This window comes from Dermochelys coriacea, chromosome 2 (assembly GCF_009764565.3).
Source record: "Dermochelys coriacea isolate rDerCor1 chromosome 2, rDerCor1.pri.v4, whole genome shotgun sequence".
In the NCBI taxonomy this organism is placed as follows: domain Eukaryota; kingdom Metazoa; phylum Chordata; order Testudines; family Dermochelyidae; genus Dermochelys; species Dermochelys coriacea.
The window spans coordinates 238,610,058-238,632,630 of NC_050069.1; the positions used below are offsets into that span (position 1 = coordinate 238,610,058).

Here is a 22,573-nt window from a genome sequence, read left to right on the forward strand (position 1 = left end):
GTGTACAGTTTTGGATGCCACACTTTAAGAAATATATGGACAAATTATAGACATTCCAGAGGAGAGCAGCAAAAATGATAAAAGCTTTAGAAAATCTGACTTATGAGGAAAGGTTAAAAAAACTGAGACTGTTTAATCAAGAGAAAAGTAGACTGAGGAGGAACCTGATAATAGTCTTCAAATAAGTTAAGGGCTGTTATAGCAAGGATGGTGACCCATTGTTCTATATGTGCAATGAAGACAGGACAAGAAGTAATGGGCTTAATCAGCAGCAAAGGAGATTGTAGGGAAAACTTTCTAACTATAAAGATAGTTAAGTACTAGAACAGGTTACCAAGGGAGGCTGTGGAATCCCTGTCATTAGAGGTTTTTAAGAACAGGTTAGACAAACACCTATCATGGATGGTCTAAGTATATTTAGTTCTGCCTCAGCGTGGGAGAGGATAGACTAGATCAGTGGTTCCCAAACTTTTAAGTAAGGTGACCAACCAATTTCATTTTGTCTTTTTTGTGATCCACCAACGCTCCAAATTTGGGGAGGGCCCCCCAAAATCACAGGCCAGTGTCCTCCTGTTTCTCCATCACCTCCTCCTCCTTGCCCTGCCAAGGGAGCAATGACCACCCACAGCAGTGCCCTCTGCCGCAGCACTACAAGCCTAATCCCAGCCTGCGAGGGAGGTCTGGGTTGGGGCAGCGGTTGGAGTGTGATCTTGCCCACACTCACCTCGCAGTGGTGGCTCCTGTGCCTCAGGGCTGGGCCGGGCTCCCTGCTCTGAGTGTTATGACCTGGCGCACAGGGTTGCAGCACCATATAGAGTTGGCCCAGTGCCCTTCTGTGTGCCAGATCACAACACTATTCACTAAAATTTGGTCCAGCTGCCCATCTGTCATAACAGACGGGCAGCCAGGTCAAACCTGATAAGTGCTGTGATCTTGTGCACCAGGTTGCAATGTCCAGAGTGGGGAGCCAGGACAGGAGCTGCCACTGCAGGGTGGGCTCGCTTTTCAACACCCTCACCCCAGAATCTCCTCTCTGCACCAGGCCTGCACCCATCTTGAAATTTTCTGTGACCTACAGTTTAGGAAACACTGGACTAGATGACCTCCTGAGGCCCCTTCCAGCCATACATTTCTATGATTTTACTAGTTTCAGAGTAGCAGCCGTGTTAGTCTGTATTCACAAAAAGAAAAGGAGTACTTGTGGCACCTTAGAGACTAACAAATTTATTTGAGCATAAACTTTCGTGAGCTACAGCTCACTTCATCGGATGCATCGGATTTTACTAATTAACTCTGTAAAGCATTTGAAATATGGGGTGAAATCCTGGCCGCAATAAAGTCAATGAGCCAATCACAATGGCAGGCCCTGTGAACAGGGAGCATACCTCTCAACTGTCCCTTATTACAAGGAATGTCACTCATTTTAGTCCCAAAATTAGCTACTTTCCACACATATTAGGTATCCCCTCACTTTTTTGTCGACACTTACAGAAAAAAAATATTTTTATGAAAGGATTGAACCCCACAGCATTTTAAGTTTCCTGCATGAATAGTTTTTTTGTGTCTCACATTTTGGTTTTGTCACACATTATGTCCCACATCTGGTGTTTGGCATTGAGTGATATGGTAGTGATTGTTTATCCTCATCTCCCTTGCTAGCCAAATTGTCTAGAAAAGGATAGTGTGGGGAAGTGGAGGGGCAATGGCTTCAGTTCTCTCTTCACTGGCCTGTCTGTGGAGCAGAACTGGTACACCAGGGAAAACAATGGATGACCAAGAGTGTGCACCCCCCACCCCACGAATGATGGGGAAATCTAGTGTCTCATTCCTTTAAAAGAAAAGGAATACTTGTGTCACCTTAGAGACTAACAAATTTATTTGAGCATAAGCTTTTGTGAGCTACAGTTCACTTCATCAGATGCATTCAGTGGAAAATACAGTGGGGAGATTTATATACATAGAGAACATGAAACAATGGGTGTTGCCATACACACTGTAACCAGAGTGATAACTTAAGGTGAACTATTACCAGCAGGAGAGCGGGGGGAAAAACACCTTTGTAGTGATAATCAAGGTGGGCCATTTCCAACAGCTGACAAGAACATCTGAGGAACAGTGGGGGGTGGAGGGGGATAAACATGGGGAAATAGTTTTACTTTGTGTAATGACCTATCCACTCCCAGTCTCTATTCAAGCCTAAATTAATTGTATCCAGTTTGCAAATTAATTCCAATTCAGCAATCTCTCATTGGAGTCTGTTTTTGAAGTTTTTTTGTTGAAGTATTGCCACTTTTAGGTCTGTAATTGAGTGACCAGAGAGATTGAAGTGTTCTCCAACTGGTTTCTGAATGTTATAATTCTTGTCTGATTTGTGTCCATTTATTCTTTTACATAGAGACTGTCCAGTTTGACCAATGTACATGGCAGAAGGGCATTGCTGGCACATGATGGCATATATCACATTGGTAGATGTGCAGGTGAACGAGCCTCTGATGGTGTGGCTGACGGACTACAAGCTGTCAGGAACAGTGTCCCCAATAATGTCACGGCAAACCTGATGACTTAATGACTTTGTCCTCACCCATAACTATTTCACATTTGGGGACAATGTATACCTTCAAATCAGCGGCACTGCTATGGGTACCCGCATGACCCCACAATATGCCACCATTTTTATGGCTGACTTAGAACAACGCTTCCTCAGCTCTCGTCCCCTAATGCCCCTACTCTCCTTGCGCTACACTGATGACATCTTCATCATCTGGACCCATGGAAAAGAAGCCCTTGAGGAATTCCACCATGATTTCAACAATTTCCATCCCACCATCAACCTCAGCCTGGACCAGTCCACACGTAGTCCTGGACACTAGGGTGCTAATAAGTGATGGTCACACAAACCACCCTATACTGGAAACCTACTGACCGCTATGCTTACCTACATGCCTCCTGCTTTCATTCAGACCACACCACACAATCCATTGTCTACAGCCAAGCTTTACAATACAACCGCATTTGCTCCAACACCACAGACAGAGAAAAACACCTACAAGATTTCTATCAAAAATTCTTACAACTATAATACCCACCTGCTGAAGTGAAGAAACAGACTGACAGAGCCAGAAGAGTACCCAGAAGTCACCTACTACAGGACAGGCCCAACAAAGAAAATAACAGAACGCCATTAGCCATCACCTTCCGCCCCCAACTAAAATCTCTCCAATGCATCATCAAGGATCTACAACCTATCCTGAAGGACGACCCATCACTCTCACAGATCTTGGGAGACAGGCCAGTCCTTGCTTACAGACAGCCCCCCAATCTGAAGCAAATACTCACCAGCAACCACACACCACACAACAGAACCACTAACCCAGGAACCTATCCTTGCAACAAAGCTTGTTGCCAACTCTGTCCACATATCTATTCAGGGGACACCATCATAGGGCCTAATCACATCAGCCACACTATCAGACGCTCGTTCACCTGCACATCTACCAATGTGATATATGCCATCATGTGCCAGCAATGCCCCTCTGCCATGTACATTGGTCAAACTGGACAGTCTCTATGTAAAAGAATAAATGGACACAAATCAGACAAGAATTATAACATTCAGAAACCAGTTGGAGAACACTTCAATCTCTCTGGTCACTCAATTACAGACCTAAAAGTGGCAATACTTCAACAAAAAAACTTCAGAAACAGACTCCAATGAGAGACTGCTGAATTGGAATTAATTTGCAAACTGGATACAATTAACTTAGGCTTGAATAGAGACTGGGAGTGGATGGGTCATTACACAAAGTAAAACTATTTCCCCATGTTTATCCCCATCCACCCCCCCACTGTTCCTCAGATGTTCTTGTCAACTGTTGGAAATGGCCCACCTTGATTATCACTACAAAAGGTGTTTTTCCCCCGCTCTCCTGCTGGTAATAGCTCACCTTAAGTGATCACTCTGGTTACTGTGTGTATGGTAACACCCATTGTTTCATGTTCTCTATGTATATAAATCTCTCCACTGTATTTTCCACTGAATGCATCCGATGAAGTGAGCTGTAGCTCATGAAAGCTTATGCTCAAATAAATTTGTTAGTCTCTAAGGTGCCACAAGTACTCCTTTTCTTTTTGCGAATACAGACTAACACGGCTGCTACTCTGAAACCTGTAATTTCTTTAAGGTGCTGAGCACTAAATCCAGCAAATCATTTAAGTATATGCTGAATTTTAGGCATGTGATTAGTTCCACTGAAGTCAATGGAATTAAATCACATGCTTAGACTTAAATATGTACTTAATTGCTTTTCTGGATCAGGACCAGAGTGGTCTGCATCTTGCAGGACTGAATCCTGGGAAAGATTGTAGCACAATCTCTCCCAGTGCTGCTGAGGGATGGAGCAGATCTGCACTGCAGTCTGCAAAGAGTTACGTGGGAGTCGCACAGTCTAGCTCATAATAAGTAGTTAGCTATGCCTGCTTTTTTTCTAGTAATAAAAAATAAATTTTAGTCCCGGACTACAAATTTGCTTCCTTAGTTATCTAGTGTTGAGAATAATTTCAATGGAGAAAAATTTTCATATGATTCTAATTTGAGATTTGATTCCTTCCCCCAATCTTGGCAACCCTTTTTAAAATTTCCTCCCAAACAACCTGTACTCTCTCCTTCTCAAACACAAGATGGACTTTGTTTGACCACAATTTTAGCAATAACTTATGTTATTTTTGGTGCTTAGATTGACCACATTTCAGAATGAAGCTATCCATACTGGGTATTTGAAGTGATAGCCCTGAGTACTGGAGTATGTCTGAGGTTTCACGAGTGTCAATTAATATTTATTGGTGTTTGAATTTCTCCGTTGATTTATGATGTTCATTCTGTTGGGTTAATATATTAGTGTATAAGGCTATTGCTTACAATTCTTCATATGAAATATGCTGTGGAGTTTATTTCATTTATGCATACTTTTATAATACATGACTAACACTGTTCATATATGCCATGTTTATAGTTGTGTACTATCTAGGCTTTTGCCACTGGGTGACAGCCAAAGCATGAAAACAAAAGCTCTATTCAGCAAAAGAAATCCTTGCAGTGCTATATGAATATCAAGTGAATTATGCAAATCAGAACAGCAGGAGAATAAGACAACTATCTCTTTCTGGCCATGCTCATGTGTGAGGAGGGAATTATGCCCACAACCTTGGGGAAAATGTCCCTGTTCTAAACACAGCAGACATACTAAATGCTGACCTGGATATTTTATTGGAACATTTCTCACAAAATTTAAAGTTTGATTTTCGCAAGCTGTACAAATCTGACATTAGAAAACAAGTCAGAGAGTAGTAACGTTCTGAATAAAACACCAACTTTTTTCTTTGGTTCTGTGTGTGTGCAGGTGGGAGTGGGGGCTGTATACTTGCATAAAAAGAGAAAAGGGGGGCTGTTTATTTATAAAGAGAATTAACATGGATTTTTTGTTTCCAAGTCAAAATACTAATAATATTCCTATTCTAAAAGTTTCAAAAAAACCTTTTTCATGGTGCTAATTGAACACATTTCTGGTACTATAACTTTTCTATAATTTGAGCCTCAATGTGGGGTAGGTTGAGGAAAAATATGTCCTTAGGTGTGAGCATTTGAAAACAGGAATTTATAAACTAGTTCTGAAAGTTTAAATCAGATTGGATAAAATCAATAATTTTAAAGGTTTATCCTAATCTTTCAAGAACACAAAAGCTTTTTCTTCCGATACAGTATTTTTATGCTGAAATGTTTTTCTTTCTACATAGCATTATCTACAGTAACACATAACAAAAACACACATTCTGTGGAAAGCAAAAAATACAGGTATTGTTCAAAACAGTCTCTGAATAAAGCCAACACTAACTTGACAAAAGCAAATAAATATAAATGTGCTTACACTGTGAAACAACTGAAAAATTAACTGAAGTTTTAATGCAGAGGAGGTCATACTAGTGTGTTATGAATAATATTCTGAGCTGGTTGATATTAAAATAATACATCACATAAGTTATTTGTCCCATTATACCAAATAACGACTCTGTGACTTAAATGCAGAATCTGATGGCAAATAAATCTCTCCTTTTTTTCATTTTGCATAACAATCTTAACTATATTCATGTTAGAATGCCCAATGTTTAGCCAACACAACTGCCAGGATTTTTCATTTACATGAACCATTTAAAATGAAGATGAGCAACTTACATCATATTTTCAGGTTCTGTTGCACAAGCTCCCACTGCTTTGGTGACATTCACAAGAAGTGCTTTATTGGTTCCAGTAAGTAAATTAACTAGGGATGGGATGCCACCACATTTCCGGATAATAGCTCTATTTGCCGGCTCCTGGCAGCATTCTCCTAATGCTCCAACCACGTTCACAAGGACTTCTTCAGGTTGATCAGTTAGCAGTACTACCAAAGTTTCAATGGCTTTGTATTCCCGAAATCTAAATGTTAACAATAAAAAAACAAAAACATAATTTCCATTGTATTAAGGTTACAAGATAATGTTTTCATTTTATAAACAAATTGCTTTGCTAAAGAAACAACTGCATGTGTTATTCATTCAAAAATAGTTAATGGAAATGTAATGTACAGTGAAACAGTACAGTGAGGAGAGGCTGAGGGAACTGGTCTTATTTAGTCTGCAGAAGAGAAGAGTGAGGAGGGATTTGATAGCTGCCTTCAACTACCTGAAGGGAGGTTCCAAAGAAGATGGAGTAGGCTGTTCTGGGTGGTGGCAGATGACAGAACAAGGAGCAATGGTCTCAAGTTGCAGTGGGGGAGGTCTAGGTTGGATCTTAGGAAAAACTATTTCACAAGGAGGGTTGTGAAGCACTGGAATGGGTTACCTAGGGAGGTGGTGGAATCTCCATCCTTTAGAGGTTTGTAAGGCCTGGCTTGACAAAGCCCTGACTGGGATGATTTACTTGGGGTTGGTCCTGCTTTGAGCAAGGGGTTGGACTAGTTGACCTCCTGAGGTCTCTTCCAACCCTAATCTTCTATGATTCTATGACTTTTTAATATTTTTCTCTTATTTCAATTACTAGGGTTTTTTTTAAAGGAAAAAAAATATCAATTTATTCCCAATTTAACCACTCACCATCAAAAATAAAGTTTGCTTATTTTTATTTTAACAACACTGGAGATGATTGGTTTTGGGTTTTGCTACAGTATGATCACATAAGTCTAGTGCATGTGTTCACACATTATCTACTGATTTATTTTATACTGGTTAATTTAGTTTCACGGTTGAAGTTAAAATTCTTGGGCCAGACCCGGGCAGACAGATAAAACTGCACTAAACATAGGTCGGGGCATGTATGCAAAGGTGGCTTAAAGTTTAATTTCATGATTCTCCTGCGGACTGGTCTTACTATAACTTACACTGAGCTGCAGTGGCCACAGGAGGCTGAGGAGGCAGCGGGGAGGGCAAATACCAAAAGAGCCCCTGTGTCAGCTCTACACAACCAAAGGATCTCATTTACACTGAAACAAATGTCATTATTTTGTATGCCTGCCCTGGAAATGTTTGTTCCTAGCTCAGGTCCAGGTTATATGTTCTCTGAATATGAATATTATTTGTCTCTGTAAGGACTTATCTGTATTTCCCTATGTAAGAACAGAAGAATGACCATATTGTGTCAGACCAATGATCCATCTAGCTCAGTATCCTGTATCTGACAGTGGCCAGTGCCAGATGCTTCTGGCAGTTGAAGATTTAGGGACACCCAGAGCATGGGGTTGCATCCCAGACCATCTTGGCTAATAATCATTGACCAACCTATCCTCCAGGAACTTATCAAATTCTTTTTTTATCCCAGCTATACTTTTGGCATTCACATCACATGGTAACAAGTTCACTGTGCATTGTGTCAGAAGTACTTCCTTCTGTTTTAAACCAGCCATCTATTAATTTCATTGGGTGACCCCTGATTATTGTGTTATGTGAAGAAGTAAATAACACTTCCCTATACACTTTCTCCACACCATTCATGATTTATAGACCTTTATTATCTCCCCCCTTCTTATATCAGTCTCTTTTCCAAGATGAACAATCCGAGTCTTTTTAATCTTTCTTTATATGGAAGCTATTCCATCCCATTAATCATTTTCTTTGCCCTTCTCTGCACCTTTTCCAATTTTAATATATATATTTTTGAGATGGGGCAACCACAACTCCACACAGTATTACACACTAACACACTATATAGTGGCATCATGGTATTTTCTGTTTTACTATCTATCCCTTTCTAATGGTTTCTAACATTGTTAGCTTTTTTGACTGCCGCTGTACATTCAGCAGACATTTTCAGCACAATGGCTCCAATACCTCTTTCTTCAGTGAAAAACTAATTTTGAACTCATAATTCTTTGCGATGTATTGCACATGTCCATTCCATGACCTACCCACTTTCTCTTCCCTATAAGTCTTTCTGGTAGGAAGGAACCGTGAGTTGGGGGCAACACGTCCCTTTATACCCATGTGCAGTGATGCGAGGCTCCAGAGGGTGCTCAGTTCATTTTACTGTGTGTGCCTTGATGGGTACTGCTGAGGGAAAAATCTCCAACAACTGTGCATAAGGCATGCACACACAGTAAAATGAACATGTGCAACACATCTTGAAGAACAACAGTTACAGACAGGTAGGTAACCATTTTTTATTGTATATTATTTGTTGAGTGCTGAGAAGCCTCTAAACATTATACAGAACATGAAGCTGTCTCGAGGAGTTTACAACGTAAGGCCATGATCCTGCAGGCTAATCCAACTGGTTGAATGTTGAACTTGCACATAACTCCATTGACTACAGTGAGGCACTGCATGAGTCCCATGTGAATCTGTTTGCAAGTTAGGATGTACAGCAAAAAACCGAACAGGTCTCTGAGACTTTTAAAAGCTTTTTCATTTTTTAAATAATGAAAGTGTTAGGAAGAGTGATAGGTATCGAACATAAGACATTAATACAGCAGTTTAAAGTGTTGTAGCTGTGTTGTCCCACAATGTTAGAGACATAAGGTGCGTAAGGTAATATCTTTTATGAGAGTTGCTGCAAGAGACAAGCTTTCATGCTTATGCAGAGCTCTTCTTCAGGTTTGGGAAAGATACTCAGAGTGTCACAGCTAAATACAAGCTGGAACAGATTGTTTAGTATAAGTAGTTAACACATTTTGTAAGAGACCATTCAAGGTGAAGTGACCAGTTAATATGTCTGCAGCTACAGAACAAAAAAGGGGGTGGTGGTTAGTGGATTACAGATTATTGTAATAAAACATAAATCCAGTGTCTTTATTAAGTTCTTGATTTTTAGTGTCTAGCAAAGTTATGAACAGAAGCTCCCAGGCTTGTCTTTTGAAGGTGTTGTGCAGATTTCCTTTGAGTATGAGGACTGAGAGGTCAGATATGAAATGATCACTTTTGAAAAACGTTCACCCAGAGGTGATATTCTCTTTTACCATTTTTCTGTGTGGGTTCGTTCAAGAACATAGTGATTATCTGGTTTCATCTACATAGTTGTTATTGGGGCATATAGTGCAGTGGATGAAGTATACCACATGTTGTGATAGGAATGTATAGTACCCATGGATCTTGAAAGGTGTGTTGTGGGGGGGTATTAATTGTCATAATAGTGGAGATATACCCACAGGTTTTGTATCTGTTCTTATGGCAGGTTTGGTGTCGCTTTCAGTGGTTGTTTCCTGGTCTGTGAGGAGCTAGCTTCTGAAGATGAGCTTGGTGAGGTTGGGAGGTTGTTTGAAGGCCAAAAGAAGGGGTTCAGGAAAGACTTCTTTCAGGATTTGGTCCCCATCGAGTATGGCTTGTAAATATGATTAATGATACCTCATATGGGTTCCAGTGTGAAGTGGCAGGTGACAACTAGGGATGTGCAGTTAGAAGGTTTTTTATGCTTTATTGAAGCAGATGTTCTTGGGGTATTTGGGTGGCCCATTCCATAATGAAAGCTACATCTCTGGTGGAGTGTCCTTGTTGGCGAAGGTGATTTTAAGGTGTTTAAGGTGTGTATCCCAGACTTTTTGCTTGGAGCATATTCTGTGGTATCTGAGTGCCTGACTGTAGATAACAGATTTCTTGGTGTGTTTGGGGTGGTTACTGGATCTGTGAAGATAAGTGTGGTGATCTGTGGGTTTCTTGTATATAGTTGTAGGGTTCTATTGCTGAAGTTGATCCACAACCCACAGAACACCATCTCTGGGAGAAACCATGACACTAGGACTCACCACAAAGTCACTTATGACACCACAACATCATTGATTTATCAAGACTATCCCGAACGGGAAATTAATTGGCTGTACTCTCTGAGGGACTGAACTTCTACCCCAGCACAGAAGCTGATACCATACAACTTTTGCAGAACTAGAAGAATTATTTTGCCAACTTGTCCTTACAGAATTCTTTCAAAACAATGATTATGCCACCCCACAACTACCACATCCCCACCAACAGTTGGAAGAAAAAATAATCATCCGACTGGATACCCCACAGCAGATGAAGCCACACAATTGATTATTAAATTGATTGCTTCAGGAAAAAAATTGACTGTGAAATCCTTAACAAACATCATATCCACCACTACCGAGAGTACAGCTATACAGTTCCTGAAATGCAACCACAGGATAGTGATCAAACCAGCAGACAAACGGGTACTATCATAGTCCGCAACCATAAAGACTGTGTTAATGAGGCCAACCATCATGTCTCCAACACCACCTACTACTACTTGAGGGAACTCCTCAAGGCTGCAACAGCAGCAGCTACAGATTAAATACACAGAGGAACCATTGTCCGTATAGTCACAATGGAAAGAGAAAGTTAAGATTCATAACTCCCTTCCCTTGTGCCGTTAAAGTTTTAAACAAGACATGCTTATTGTCACTTCTGCTACAGCGAGCTTGTGCATAGTGCCACTCACGGTTCCATCCTTGATGAGTGTGGCCTGGCAGGGATGAGGGAAACACTTGGTTTTATGAAGTTATGAGTATAGGGCAATAGCATTGAATACTGGCACCATTTTCCATAGGCAGGGATGATTTTATCTGATATCTTACTCCTGAGGGTAACAAAAGTACAGAAGCACTGGTGCTGCTGGCATGCCGAAGCTGCCCGGACCCATATGCTGCTATTTTATTTACTGTAATGGTGACTGCCAATGTTATCATCGACTAGTGTGGGAAAATGTCCTTCTTCAGAGGAAATAAGATTGCAATCCCTACAAACCTTTGGGAAAGGATTGCAGAATATCTCCATTAAAATTTCATCAGAACCTCTCAGGAAGATTCAAGGGACATACTTGTGTATCTAAACATGGCCAGCCCTGCCTAACTCTACAAGGGAATGAAAATCAGATAACAACTCTACCTCTCTCTGTTGTACCGATATCTCTTGTAGTACGAGTAAATTAATGAAAAGTCAATAGCTATGTCCTGCTAAATTGTGTGTGCCATCTCTGTAATGGGAAATCACTTACTCAAGGTTCCTTCCCCTTCATTCGGCTTATCCGTGCTCCAGAGACTGACTGGAATGTGGTGGAATCTGAAAGAGGTCCTGGCTTATGGGATAGCTGGATTCCCCAGTAGCATGTCCTCCACCCTTCTCCACCTCCTCCTTGCCCTAGCTGTTTATGACAGGAGCCTGTGACTCAGGCTCCTCAGAGGTATCAATGGTAGTGTGAAGGATGGTGATGGAGTATTCGCCAAGTATGGCATGCAGCTCTTGTAAAAGCAGCATGTGTGCGGCTTCGCTCCAGATTGACTGTTGGCCTCCCTGGCCTTCTGGTATGCTAGCTACAGTTCCTTTGCTTTCACACTGCACTACTGCTGATCCTTGTCATACCTCTCCTCCTTCATTCCCCATGCAATCTGCTCATAGATGCCCACATTTCTACAGCTGGTCCATAGTTGTGCTTGCACAGGCTCTTCTCCCCACAGGCCCAGGAGATCCTGTATCTCCTGTCTACTCCCAGCCAGAGCACATCTGGAGCATGTAGCCACTCTGGTCAGCTGGTCAGTTGCACACAACAGTGGAGAGCTGCTAGGTGTACTCACCAAGCTTGACAATTTGGAAAAGGCATTTCAAAAATTCATAGGGCTTTAAAGGGAGGGAGGAGTGGGGCTTCCAGTCTCCATGACCCCTGGGCAGTACAGTTCGCAAAATGTGACCAGAGTGGTCATCATCAGGCATTGTGGGACAGCTGTTGGAGGACTATTAGGGTCGATATAGGTAACTCAGTGTCTACATTCATGCTGTGTTGACCTCACTATGTCGACCATGGTTCAACATCACTCTGGGAGGTGGTGTTAGTATGTCAGCATAACGAGAACTTACATTGGTGGGAGACAACTAGGTCAATGCAAGGTGGCTTATGTCGACCTAACTTTGTAGAGTAGACCAGGCCATAAATGTACTTGGACTGCCATAAAGCCTTTGACAAGGTCCCTCACCAAAGACTCATTAGCATATTTAAGTAGTCATGGGATAAGATGAAAGGTTTTCTCATGGATCAGTAACTGGTTAAAACAGGAAAGAACAGGTAGGAATAAATGGTCAGTTTTCATAATAGAGAGAGGAAAATACTTGGGTCCCCCAAGAATCTCTACTGGGACCTGTGCTGTTCAACATATTCATATATGATTTGGAAAAAGGGGTGGACAGAGAAGTGGTGAAATTTGCAGGAAATACAAAATTACTCAAGATAGTTAAGTCCAAAGTTGCCTGTGAAGGCAAAGGGATATCGCTAATCTAGGTGACTGGGTGACAAAATGACAGATGAACTTCAACATTGATAAGTGCAAAATAATACATATTGGAAAAACAATACCAACTATATATGCAAAATAACAGTTACAGAAAGGTAGGTAACCCCTTTTTTCTTTGAGTTATTGTACATGTCCATTTCACTGTAGGTGATTCACAAGTAGTTCAAACAGGAGGCACAGTTGCCAACTTTCACACGGTAAATAAGCACCCCAACTTTCACAATAAGCCAAAAATCAAGCTAATCCCATTTCAAAACAAGGCAAAATGGAGAATCTCTTCTATTTAGCAAGATAAGTAGACCTAGTTTAAGACTTCCTACTGTTAATAGAATTTCTTGTACTCCTTTAGAGCAATCTCATTCTGAGGATGTCAGCCATAAAGCATCCATGCCATCAGGTGCAGGGCTTGTAGGTTGGGATGAAGGAGGAAGCCATTGTCATGGGAGATCACATCCATATATCTCAGCAGCAACCAACAATGACGGGCCCATGCTAGGGCTATTACTGTAACATGAGCAGAATCTTGCTTGATTTTGGACAAGACCTTGTGCAGAGAAGGAACTTTAGTAAAGGCTTACAGTAGGCCTTTTGACCATGTTAGGAATAAAGTATCTGCCAGACATCCTGCGCTGTGACCCACACAGGAACAAAAAATATGACATTTTTTGTTTTCTTTTGTTGTAAACAGGTCCACCTGCAGCGGTTCCCTGCACTGGAAAATGGCCCTGGACACATCTGGATGAAGTGACCACTCATGGTGACTTGCGGATTATCTTCTGAGGCAGTCTGCCAGAGTGTTTTGAACCTCTGGAAGGTAAGCTAGTTTCAGGTTGATGGACCTGGCTATGTAGAAGTTCCAAAGAGAGATCACCTCTTGGCATAACTTAGTCTATCGGGCTCTCACCTGTTTGTTTAAATAAAACATAGCTGCTGTGTTGTCTGTGAGAACTAACAAATTTTGCCCTGTGATATGCAGGAGGAATGCCATGTAAACCAAACAGATGGCCTGCAGCTCCCAGATATTTATATGAAGACCTACATCTTGGGAAGACGAAAGCCCCTAAGTCTCAAGGGAACCTAAGTGAACTCCTCAACTAGCTCTTATGCATCCGTGACTAAGCTGAGTGTCTGCTGGGGAGAAGCAAAGGGGACTCCTGCACAAATATTCAATAGATCAATCCACCATTTTAGGGAGGACAAGAATCCAGCAGGTACCTGAATCACTCTGTCCATATGATGGTGGGCCAAAGAATAGACTGAGGTGAGCCAACCCTGCAGTCATCTGAAATGCAGTCTGGCATGTTGGACCATGTAAATGCACTCCCCCATGTGCCCTAGAAGTTTGAGACAGTTTCAAATCATAGTGAGATGATGCATCTTTAGAGCTAGTGCATTGAGCCACATTGCTTGGAATCTATGCTGCGGCACTAATGCTCTGGTCAGTATAGAATCCAAGATCACCCCAATGAATTCTACTATTTGAATCAGATCAGGATAGATTTTTCTGTATTGGTTAGGTGCTCTAGTGTGTGAAAGGCTGATTGGGTAGTGGCTATGTTGGAGAATATCTGAGACCTGGATCATCCTCTCACTAGCCAGTCATCCAAATAAGGGAACACATGGATTTCTGACCTTTGCAGGAATGCCTCTACTACCAACATGCATTGTGTGAACATGCGAGGAGCTGCTGAGAGGCTGAAAGGCAGAATTGTGAATTGATAGTGGGATTCATTGACCATCAAGTAAGTATCACTTAAGACAAGAGCAACATACCAGCCCCCAGTCTTTCAAGAGGGTATAAGAGAAGCAAGAATAACCATTCAGAATTTGGTTTTCTTCAGAAAATTGTTTATTTGTCTTAGATCTCAAATAGACCTTAAGCCCCCCTTTGCCTTTGGGATTAGGAAGTATTGGGAATAAAATCCATTTCCTTGGAAAGACCCGGGAACTTCCTCTATGGCCCCTATAAGAAAGAGAGACTGGACCTCCTGTAGTAGCACATTCTCGTGAGAGTGGTCCCTGAAGAGGGAGAGGGAAGGGGCACAAGCAGGGAGGATAGAAATAATGGCAACAAAGACTAAGAGGCTAATGGCTGTTGAGGAGGTCCCTCATTCAACTTTTGCACAGGAAAGTCCTAAGTAAGCAACTCTCCTTCTCTGGTAATGGTCCCAGTACCCAGAGCGGTGAGAATGGTAGCCCTGTTGCAAGTGTCCCAGGGCCTACTCAATGTGGGAGGGCAGGAAGGGAGTGGGGATGTCATAGAGCATGGGGTGAAGCCCCAAGGACTCCAAAAGGGCCATTGATATGGAGGTGGCACCCACAAAGGCACTGGGCATTGGGTTGGGATCTGAACCAGGGTGGATATGCACCCCACTGGAGCTGCTGGGGTTGCTCAGTTCTGGAAGTGTAGAAGACAATCTCAGAGTCCAATGAGCAAGGTGAGTCCATTTCCTCTGGCCACAAGGGAGCTGACCCCCATCAGTATCGGGGGTTGAAGACTGGTTGCAAGTCTGGTGATGGAGGCACTAGCGAGATCACTGAAAACCTCCTCTTCAAATCGCTGGAAGTCGCTGAGACGCAGCAACACTAGCAGCTACCAGTACTGAATGGTGCACCAGGACTGGAGATGGCACCGAAGGATCTAACACATCTGATCCTAGTGCCAGGCAGGAATTTTGCACCATGGGTGAATCCAGTGCTGAGAAGTTCAGTAGTTCCTGAGCTGCCTTGAACACTTCACATGTAGACAGCACCAGCAAAGGCTCCTGACTCTGTGGTACTGCAAGCTGCACCAGTCCTGGAATTGGTCTTAATGGGCCCTTCCTGGACTCAAGAGTCAACAATCCTTCTTTGCATGTGGGCTTTATCTGGCGGTTTCCTCTTCTTCACATGCCCTCAGTGTCCTTGCCTCCACTTGGTGCCTTGCCTGCAGATTTCAAAGGCCCACAGTATTGAGTCCTTTGAGAAGTTATGAAGTCTTTTCTTTGGTAACAGTGCAGACCATCTGCCTATAGACGCAGCTAGAACAGGCAGAGCATTCCTGACAGATTCAGACATGCTCAGTACCTGTTCCAAGTGGCACGGTTCCAATGGAAGGAAAAGTGCAGGCTCCAGAAGTAAGTACTTGAGCCTGGCAGCTCTGTTCTTTTTAGAACAAAGTTTGAATCCTCTACAAATTTGATGTTCGTCACCTACGTTCACTTCCCCCAGACATTTAAAGCAGCTGCGGTGAGGGTCGCTCACTGGCATAAGTTTGCCGCAGAACTAACAGGCCTTGAAACTGGGAGAATGCAACACAAGTCTGGTACTGGACCTGTTACCCAAACAGGCACCAGAGACCAAGCTTCACTAAGAACTAAATTAAACTTACTTAATCACTAACTATTTACAAAATACACTACTTTAGGCTTAACTAACATGACAGGTATCATATATACAAGAAGGGATGGAAGATTTATAAATGCAAAGATCACAGCTCCAATAACCATCACTGGCGTAGAAAGGACTTGAGTGCAGTGGTACAAAGCACCAGAGGGCACTCACACTGCCCTAATGGGAAAAATCTCCAGCAACAGTGAATGAGGCACGCACACACCTACAGTGGCATGGGCACATGCAATCACTCGAAGAAGAATCATAATTTTTTTTCATAAACTTTCCAGAATAAATGGCATGGCATGGCATGGCAACAAGAACAAGATACATCAGGCTGAATCTAACCTGTGTCTTATCTGATAATTATACTACAGTACTTACTTTGATTGACATTGTAACCTGTGTATCTGTTCATATCAATTGTTATTCTGTTTTTTTCCTCCAGAGTTGTTCTCTCTGCCTTCCCTATAGCTGAAAAGGCTTCCACTGAAGTCCATACAAGTGAAGGGTGATCATGACTTTCCAGGGACTAGGTACATTAAGAATTTTGCTGTGCATCTGTTTGTTTGTTTGTTTGTGAAAAATAACAGAAACTTTGAAGTTCAGGCAGAAGGGTTAGGAGTATTTTATTGAAAGATGACCTTCAGAACTTGGTGTGTATTACAATAACAATGCAATTAGCATAGGTAGCCTCCTACAGAAATCTTCCTAGTTCTCTGTTCCTTTTGAACAGGGTAATGTTTCTCCAAGAGAAAACATATTAACAGCACAAGACAATAATGAAACAGCTAAACAATTTCAAAAATATCAATAGAGAAGAAAGATATAAATGATGCATAACAGAAAATCAAAAGGCTTGGATAAAATGTGGTGAACCCACAAAACCCATGGACAGGCCACTTCACAGACCCCCTGTGATGGGAACTGCTGCTGTTAGGTTCAGGGTGGGAGGAGATGCATTAGAAGTCAGGGCATAGGCCAATGCATTTGTTTGCACACCCTTCTGATCTGGCACTGGCAATTGCATATCACCCACAAATACAGATTATTTATGCTGCAAACAGTAATAACCTTCCCAAGTGGTTACAGTTGTGCCAACACCAGATAGAATATGGGGGCAAATAAAGGTTGCTTTAGTGGTATTATTTATGTACCAATGTTTAAGACAAAATGAACCCATAAAATCAGAAGATACTAACAGAATACATATATTTGATAAAATTAAGTTGTTACCCATACTTGGTCACATTTTCTCTGCTGATTGCACACTTCCAGATTGCTCCTGTCACTGCTGCTAACAGTTCTTTATTTTCAGAGTTACTGAGTAGAGTAACAAGTGGTTGTAGGCCTCCATGATGCCTAACTAGGTCACGTGTCTCCTCATCTTCTGCACACTACACAACAAATTAAACATACAGAATATTTAAAGTGAATAAAACAACACCCCAGGAAGTCTGGTGTATTACCACAGTGACTGTTACCAACTAATAGGGAACTTTATGTAATTATTTTATTTACTAAAATATTTTCAAAATATATTTTCTAATTTAACTCATATTACAAAATTAATAAAGAAATTAGGGTTAAGAAGTGTATATAACAATAGAGCACAGTTCAGACAAATGTTCAGAAAACAAAGGCACAGGTCCTTGCACAAAACACATACACAGAAAACGTGTGCAATTAACACAATTGTGCAAGCAAATTGCAAATGGGTATGTGTGCACACAAAAGACTAGTGCAGTGAGCTACTGTGTGTGCAATTATGAATGCATGTTGTTATGTATATTTTTGGCTGTGGATTTCAGGCCTCCATTTCTAAAAAATTGGCCCTTAAATTGCAAACAAAAATAAAACACTGAACATATGCTATTTTTCATTAATCAATTGTTGATACTTAAAAAGCATCTATTCCTCATTACTACATACCACACATTTTTTATTACAATACAGGCAAAGTTTGGAATTTTAATTCCAAACCATTAAGCCATTTTAAGCCTGGCAAGGAACAACAGCAACAAAATCTGAAAATGTTTTATAAATGATGAAAAACATTTTTTTAAAACCTTCCAATGATGAAAGGATATTTTTTACTTTACCCTCCCCTCAAAAAATTAATACTGATCTTAAGACAAATAGAAAATCTTTCAGCCTAGAAAGTCATTATCAGGGAAGATATAAAATACTGAAAATAGAAGCTTAGAATGAAAACTACCTTCTCGGCCATAATTACATCATTGCTATCTTAATTGCTTTCTCGGGATCTGATCCTACAGGGCATTGAATGCACACAATTCTTACTGAAGTCAATCAGTATTGAGTGCTCAAATTCTGGATGCAAACATTGTCTGTTGGTTTTGTACCTGATATTTATAGAACTTGAGGTTAACACACAGATATAATTAAGATACATCTATTTAGGCCTCAAAACTGCAACTGGCTATGCACAGGCTGAATCCAGCACCCACATAGAGCCACACTGATATCAGGGGGCTTTGCAGGGGTACAGGGGTCCACACATTCAGAACCAGTTACAGAATTTGGGTCTGTTTCCTGCTACATCACCATCTTACTTAATATGACAAAATAACAGCCAGCTGTTAGAAGATCCAACTATTTTACAAAGTGACAATTTTGAAATGCAAACAGGTCATGAAATCATAATCTCAGATGTTCGAGAACAGTAGGTGGGCTCTGGGCTGGGGGTGCAGGCTCCAGGTGGGGTCAGAAATGAGGGGTTCAGGGTGCAGGAGAGGGCTCCAGGCTGGGGCAGAGGGTTCGGAGTGTGGGAGGGGATGCAGGCTCCATCTGGGGGTGTGGGCTCTGGGTGGGGCTGGGGATGAGGAGTTTGGGGTGCAGGAGTGGGCTCCGAGGCTGGGTAGGGTGTTGAAGTGTTGAGGGGGTGTGTGATCTGGGAGGGAGTTTGGGTGCAGGATGGGACTCCGGTCTGGGGCAGAGGATTGGGGTGCAGGAGAGGGCTCAGGACTGGGCATGGGGCTGTGTTGTGTGGGGAGGTGCGGGGTCCCCATGGCACTTACCGCAACTCCCAGGAAGCCGCTGCCAGGTCCCTGCAGCCCCTAGGCACATGGGCAGGCAGGGGGGCTCTGCACACTGCCCTTGCGCATGCAGGCTCCACCACCGCAGCTCCCATTGGCCATGGTTCTTGCCAAATGGGAGCTGGGGAGCCGACATTCGGGGAAGGGGCAGTGCGCGGCACCTCCCTGGTTGCCCATGCGCCTAGGGGCTGCAAGGACCTGGCGGCTGCTTCCAGGGAGCTGGGTGGAGCTAGGGCAGGCAGGGAACCTGCCTTAGCCCCGGGCCCCCGCTGCTCTACCAACCGGACTTTTAATGGCCCGGTTGGCAGTGCCAAATGGAGCTGCCAGGGTCCCTTTTCGACCAGGCATTCTGGTTGAAAACCGGACACCTGGCAACCCTATGTCAGAGCAGAATTGTGACATATCAGCATACTATGATTATTTTTAGGGATTAAAATAAGTAATCATTACATTACAGATAAATCTCTTTTGAAGTACAATAGAAGAAACTCCGAAAATTTAAACCACAGAACCACCCATATTTTCTTCAAGTAGAACTTTACTATACCACATATATTAGAGATCTTTATAGTATGTACTGCATGAAAACAAACAGAAACACTAGCATTAAATGAGAATTAAAATCACACATTTACCTTAAAGATAGCACTGGCACAATGCATCTGAAGTTCCTCATTTTCACCACTCAGATTTTTCACAAGGTTTTCAATCATCCTCTCTGTCTTGATTGCAAGTCTGTAACTTGGCTATGAATGCAAGTTAAATTTTTAGTTACATATATTAGCAAATAAATAAGATTGTTGTCATCCTAAAAACTAGTGCACTATTAATGTAGCTCCTAATCCTGCAAAGATTTGTGCATGTGATTAACTTTAAGTATATGAGTTTAAGCACGAGTAACCAATCTGACTAACTCTCTGGCTGTTAGGCTGCACAGCCTTGACCATAGGGGTGGCTCTATTGATGCTGGCCACTAGGCTGTACTACTTTGAGATCCAGAGGGGTCGTGCAGACTTGGCCATGGAGCTATAATGACTCTTGCCCCATCCCAAAAGGGGATGGGGCATGCATGACCCACGCCAGTCATAAATATATGGTGTCAAACTTCTATGGCTCTGGAAGACATTCAAGAGATTTACTTCATAATAGTTTATTCCTGTTTGAGTCAAATATTTTTCAAGGCTCTCTTCCATGTGATTTTTTTTATGAAACAAAATCACATAAGAATAGAGCCACTGTTACTTCCCTTGTTATAAGTAAGGCTGGTTGCCCTGCCCATGTGAAGGCTGCCCAACACTTCCCAATATAAGACCCTGTTTTCACTTGCTTATAACTTTGCCAAACTTTAACTGTTTGGATGCAAGGAGCCTCTGGCTTTATTTATTTATTTATTTATTTTTGAAAATTTCAACCAAAATGGTTCAGCTATTCCCAAGAACAAGGCTAGGGGAAAATATGCTGTTTTGCCCATGTTAAAAATGTCTCACAACCTTTTCTTTGAAAAGTTCTAGTGCTCTCATGCTGTAGAGCAGGGACTTGAAAAGTGGCAGAGCGTTGAATTTTGTTTGGAGATGTTCCTTAATTTGGCCCCCTTGTGCTTAGCATTATGCTACAGTCTTTAATTACAAGGTCATATACTATTTGTCCACAGCACCCTTGCCTCATGAAGTGCACAAAATGGACCAGGGTTGAATAGTGAAGGAGGCTGTTTTCCATAGGACCTCTGCCACATTTATTGCATAATTTTGAAAGTATGTAGAAAATGAAACGGGATTGCAGAAAAAGAAAGGAGGTTCTCATGGTAAATACAGCTGATTGCTGCCCTGGAGAATTGGATTCTATCCCTACCTCTGCCACAGAGTTCTTATATGATGCTAAGCACGTCACTGAAACCAAACTTTTCAGAGGTGGTCACTAATTGTGTATATTCCTTATTTTCTGGGTCTGATTTAATAATTTATTATTTATATATATATAAAATATATATATATAAAAATATATATATATAATTTAATAATTTTGGGTCTGATTTACAGAGCACTCACAATTGCAAAGTGAAGTCAAAAAGAAAAGGAGTACCCGTGGCACCTTAGAGACTAACAAATTTATTAGAGCATAAGCTTTTGTGAGCTACAGCTCACTTCATCGGATGCATTTGGTGGAAAAAGCAGAGGAGAGATTTATATACACACACACACAGAGAACATGAAACAATGGGTTTATCATACACACTGTAAGGAGAGTGATCACTTAAGATAAGCCATCACCAGCAGCAGGGGGGGAAAGGAGGAAAACCTTTCATGGTGACAAGCAAGGTAGGCTAATTCCAGCAGTTAACAAGAATATCAGAGGAACAGTGGGAACAATTGCTCAAGAGCTTCTTTTCCATGGGTCCAGATGATGAAGATGTCATCAATGTAGCGCAAATAGAGTAGGGGCATTAGGGGACGAGAGCTGAGGAAGCGTTGTTCTAAGTCAGCCATAAAAACGTTGGCGTACTGTGGGGCCATGCGGGTACCCATCGCAGTGCCGCTGATTTGAAGGTATACATTGTCACCAAATGTGAAATAGTTATGTGTCAGGACAAAGTCACAAAGTCACAAAGTTCAGCCACCAGGTTAGCCGTGACAGTATCGGGGATACTGTTCCTGACGGCTTGTAGTCCATCTTTGTGTGGAATGTTGGTGTAGAGGGCTTCTACATCCATAGTGGCTAGGATGGTGTTTTTAGGAAGATCACCAATGGACTGTAGTTTCCTCAGGAAGTCAGTGGTGTCTCGAAGATAGCTGGGAGTGCTGGTAACGAAGGGCCTGAGGAGGGAGTCTACATAGCCAGACAATCCTGCTGTCAGGGTGCCAATGCCTGAGATGATGGGGCGTCCAGGATTTCCAGGTTTATGGATCTTGGGTAGCAGATAGAATAACCCAGGTCGGGGCTCCAGGGGTGTGTGTCTGTGCGGATTTGTTCTTGTGCTTTTTCAGGGAGTTTCTTGAGCAAATGCTGTAGTTTCTTTGGTAACTCTCAGTGGGATCAGAGGAATTCCACCATGATTTCAACAATTTCCATCCCACCATCAACCTCAGCCTGGACCAGTCCACACAAGAGATCCACTTCCTGGACACTACGGTGCTAATAAGCGATGGTCACATAAACACCACCCTATATCGGAAACCTACTGACCGCTATTCCTACCTACATGCCTCTAGCTTTCATCCAGATCATACCACTCGATCCATTGTCTACAGCCAAGCGCTACGATATAACCGCATTTGCTCCAACCCCTCAGACAGAGACAAACACCTACAAGATCTCTATCATGCATTCCTACAACTACAATACCCACCT

General features: G+C 42.1%; 1 protein-coding gene across 1 annotated transcript in view; it reads right to left on the reverse strand.

The window, feature by feature from the left end:
• Positions 1-22,573, reverse strand: part of ODAD2 (outer dynein arm docking complex subunit 2) — a 184,098-nt gene that overhangs the window by 86,457 nt on the left and 75,068 nt on the right. Inside the window, exons 14-16 of the mRNA XM_038391298.2 lie at positions 19,864-19,974; positions 17,412-17,566; positions 6,227-6,469 (exon numbers count right to left, since the gene is read on the reverse strand). Of these exons, the coding sequence (XP_038247226.1) occupies positions 6,227-6,469; positions 17,412-17,566; positions 19,864-19,974 (509 nt within the window). The remainder of the gene's footprint in view (positions 1-6,226; positions 6,470-17,411; positions 17,567-19,863; positions 19,975-22,573) is intronic.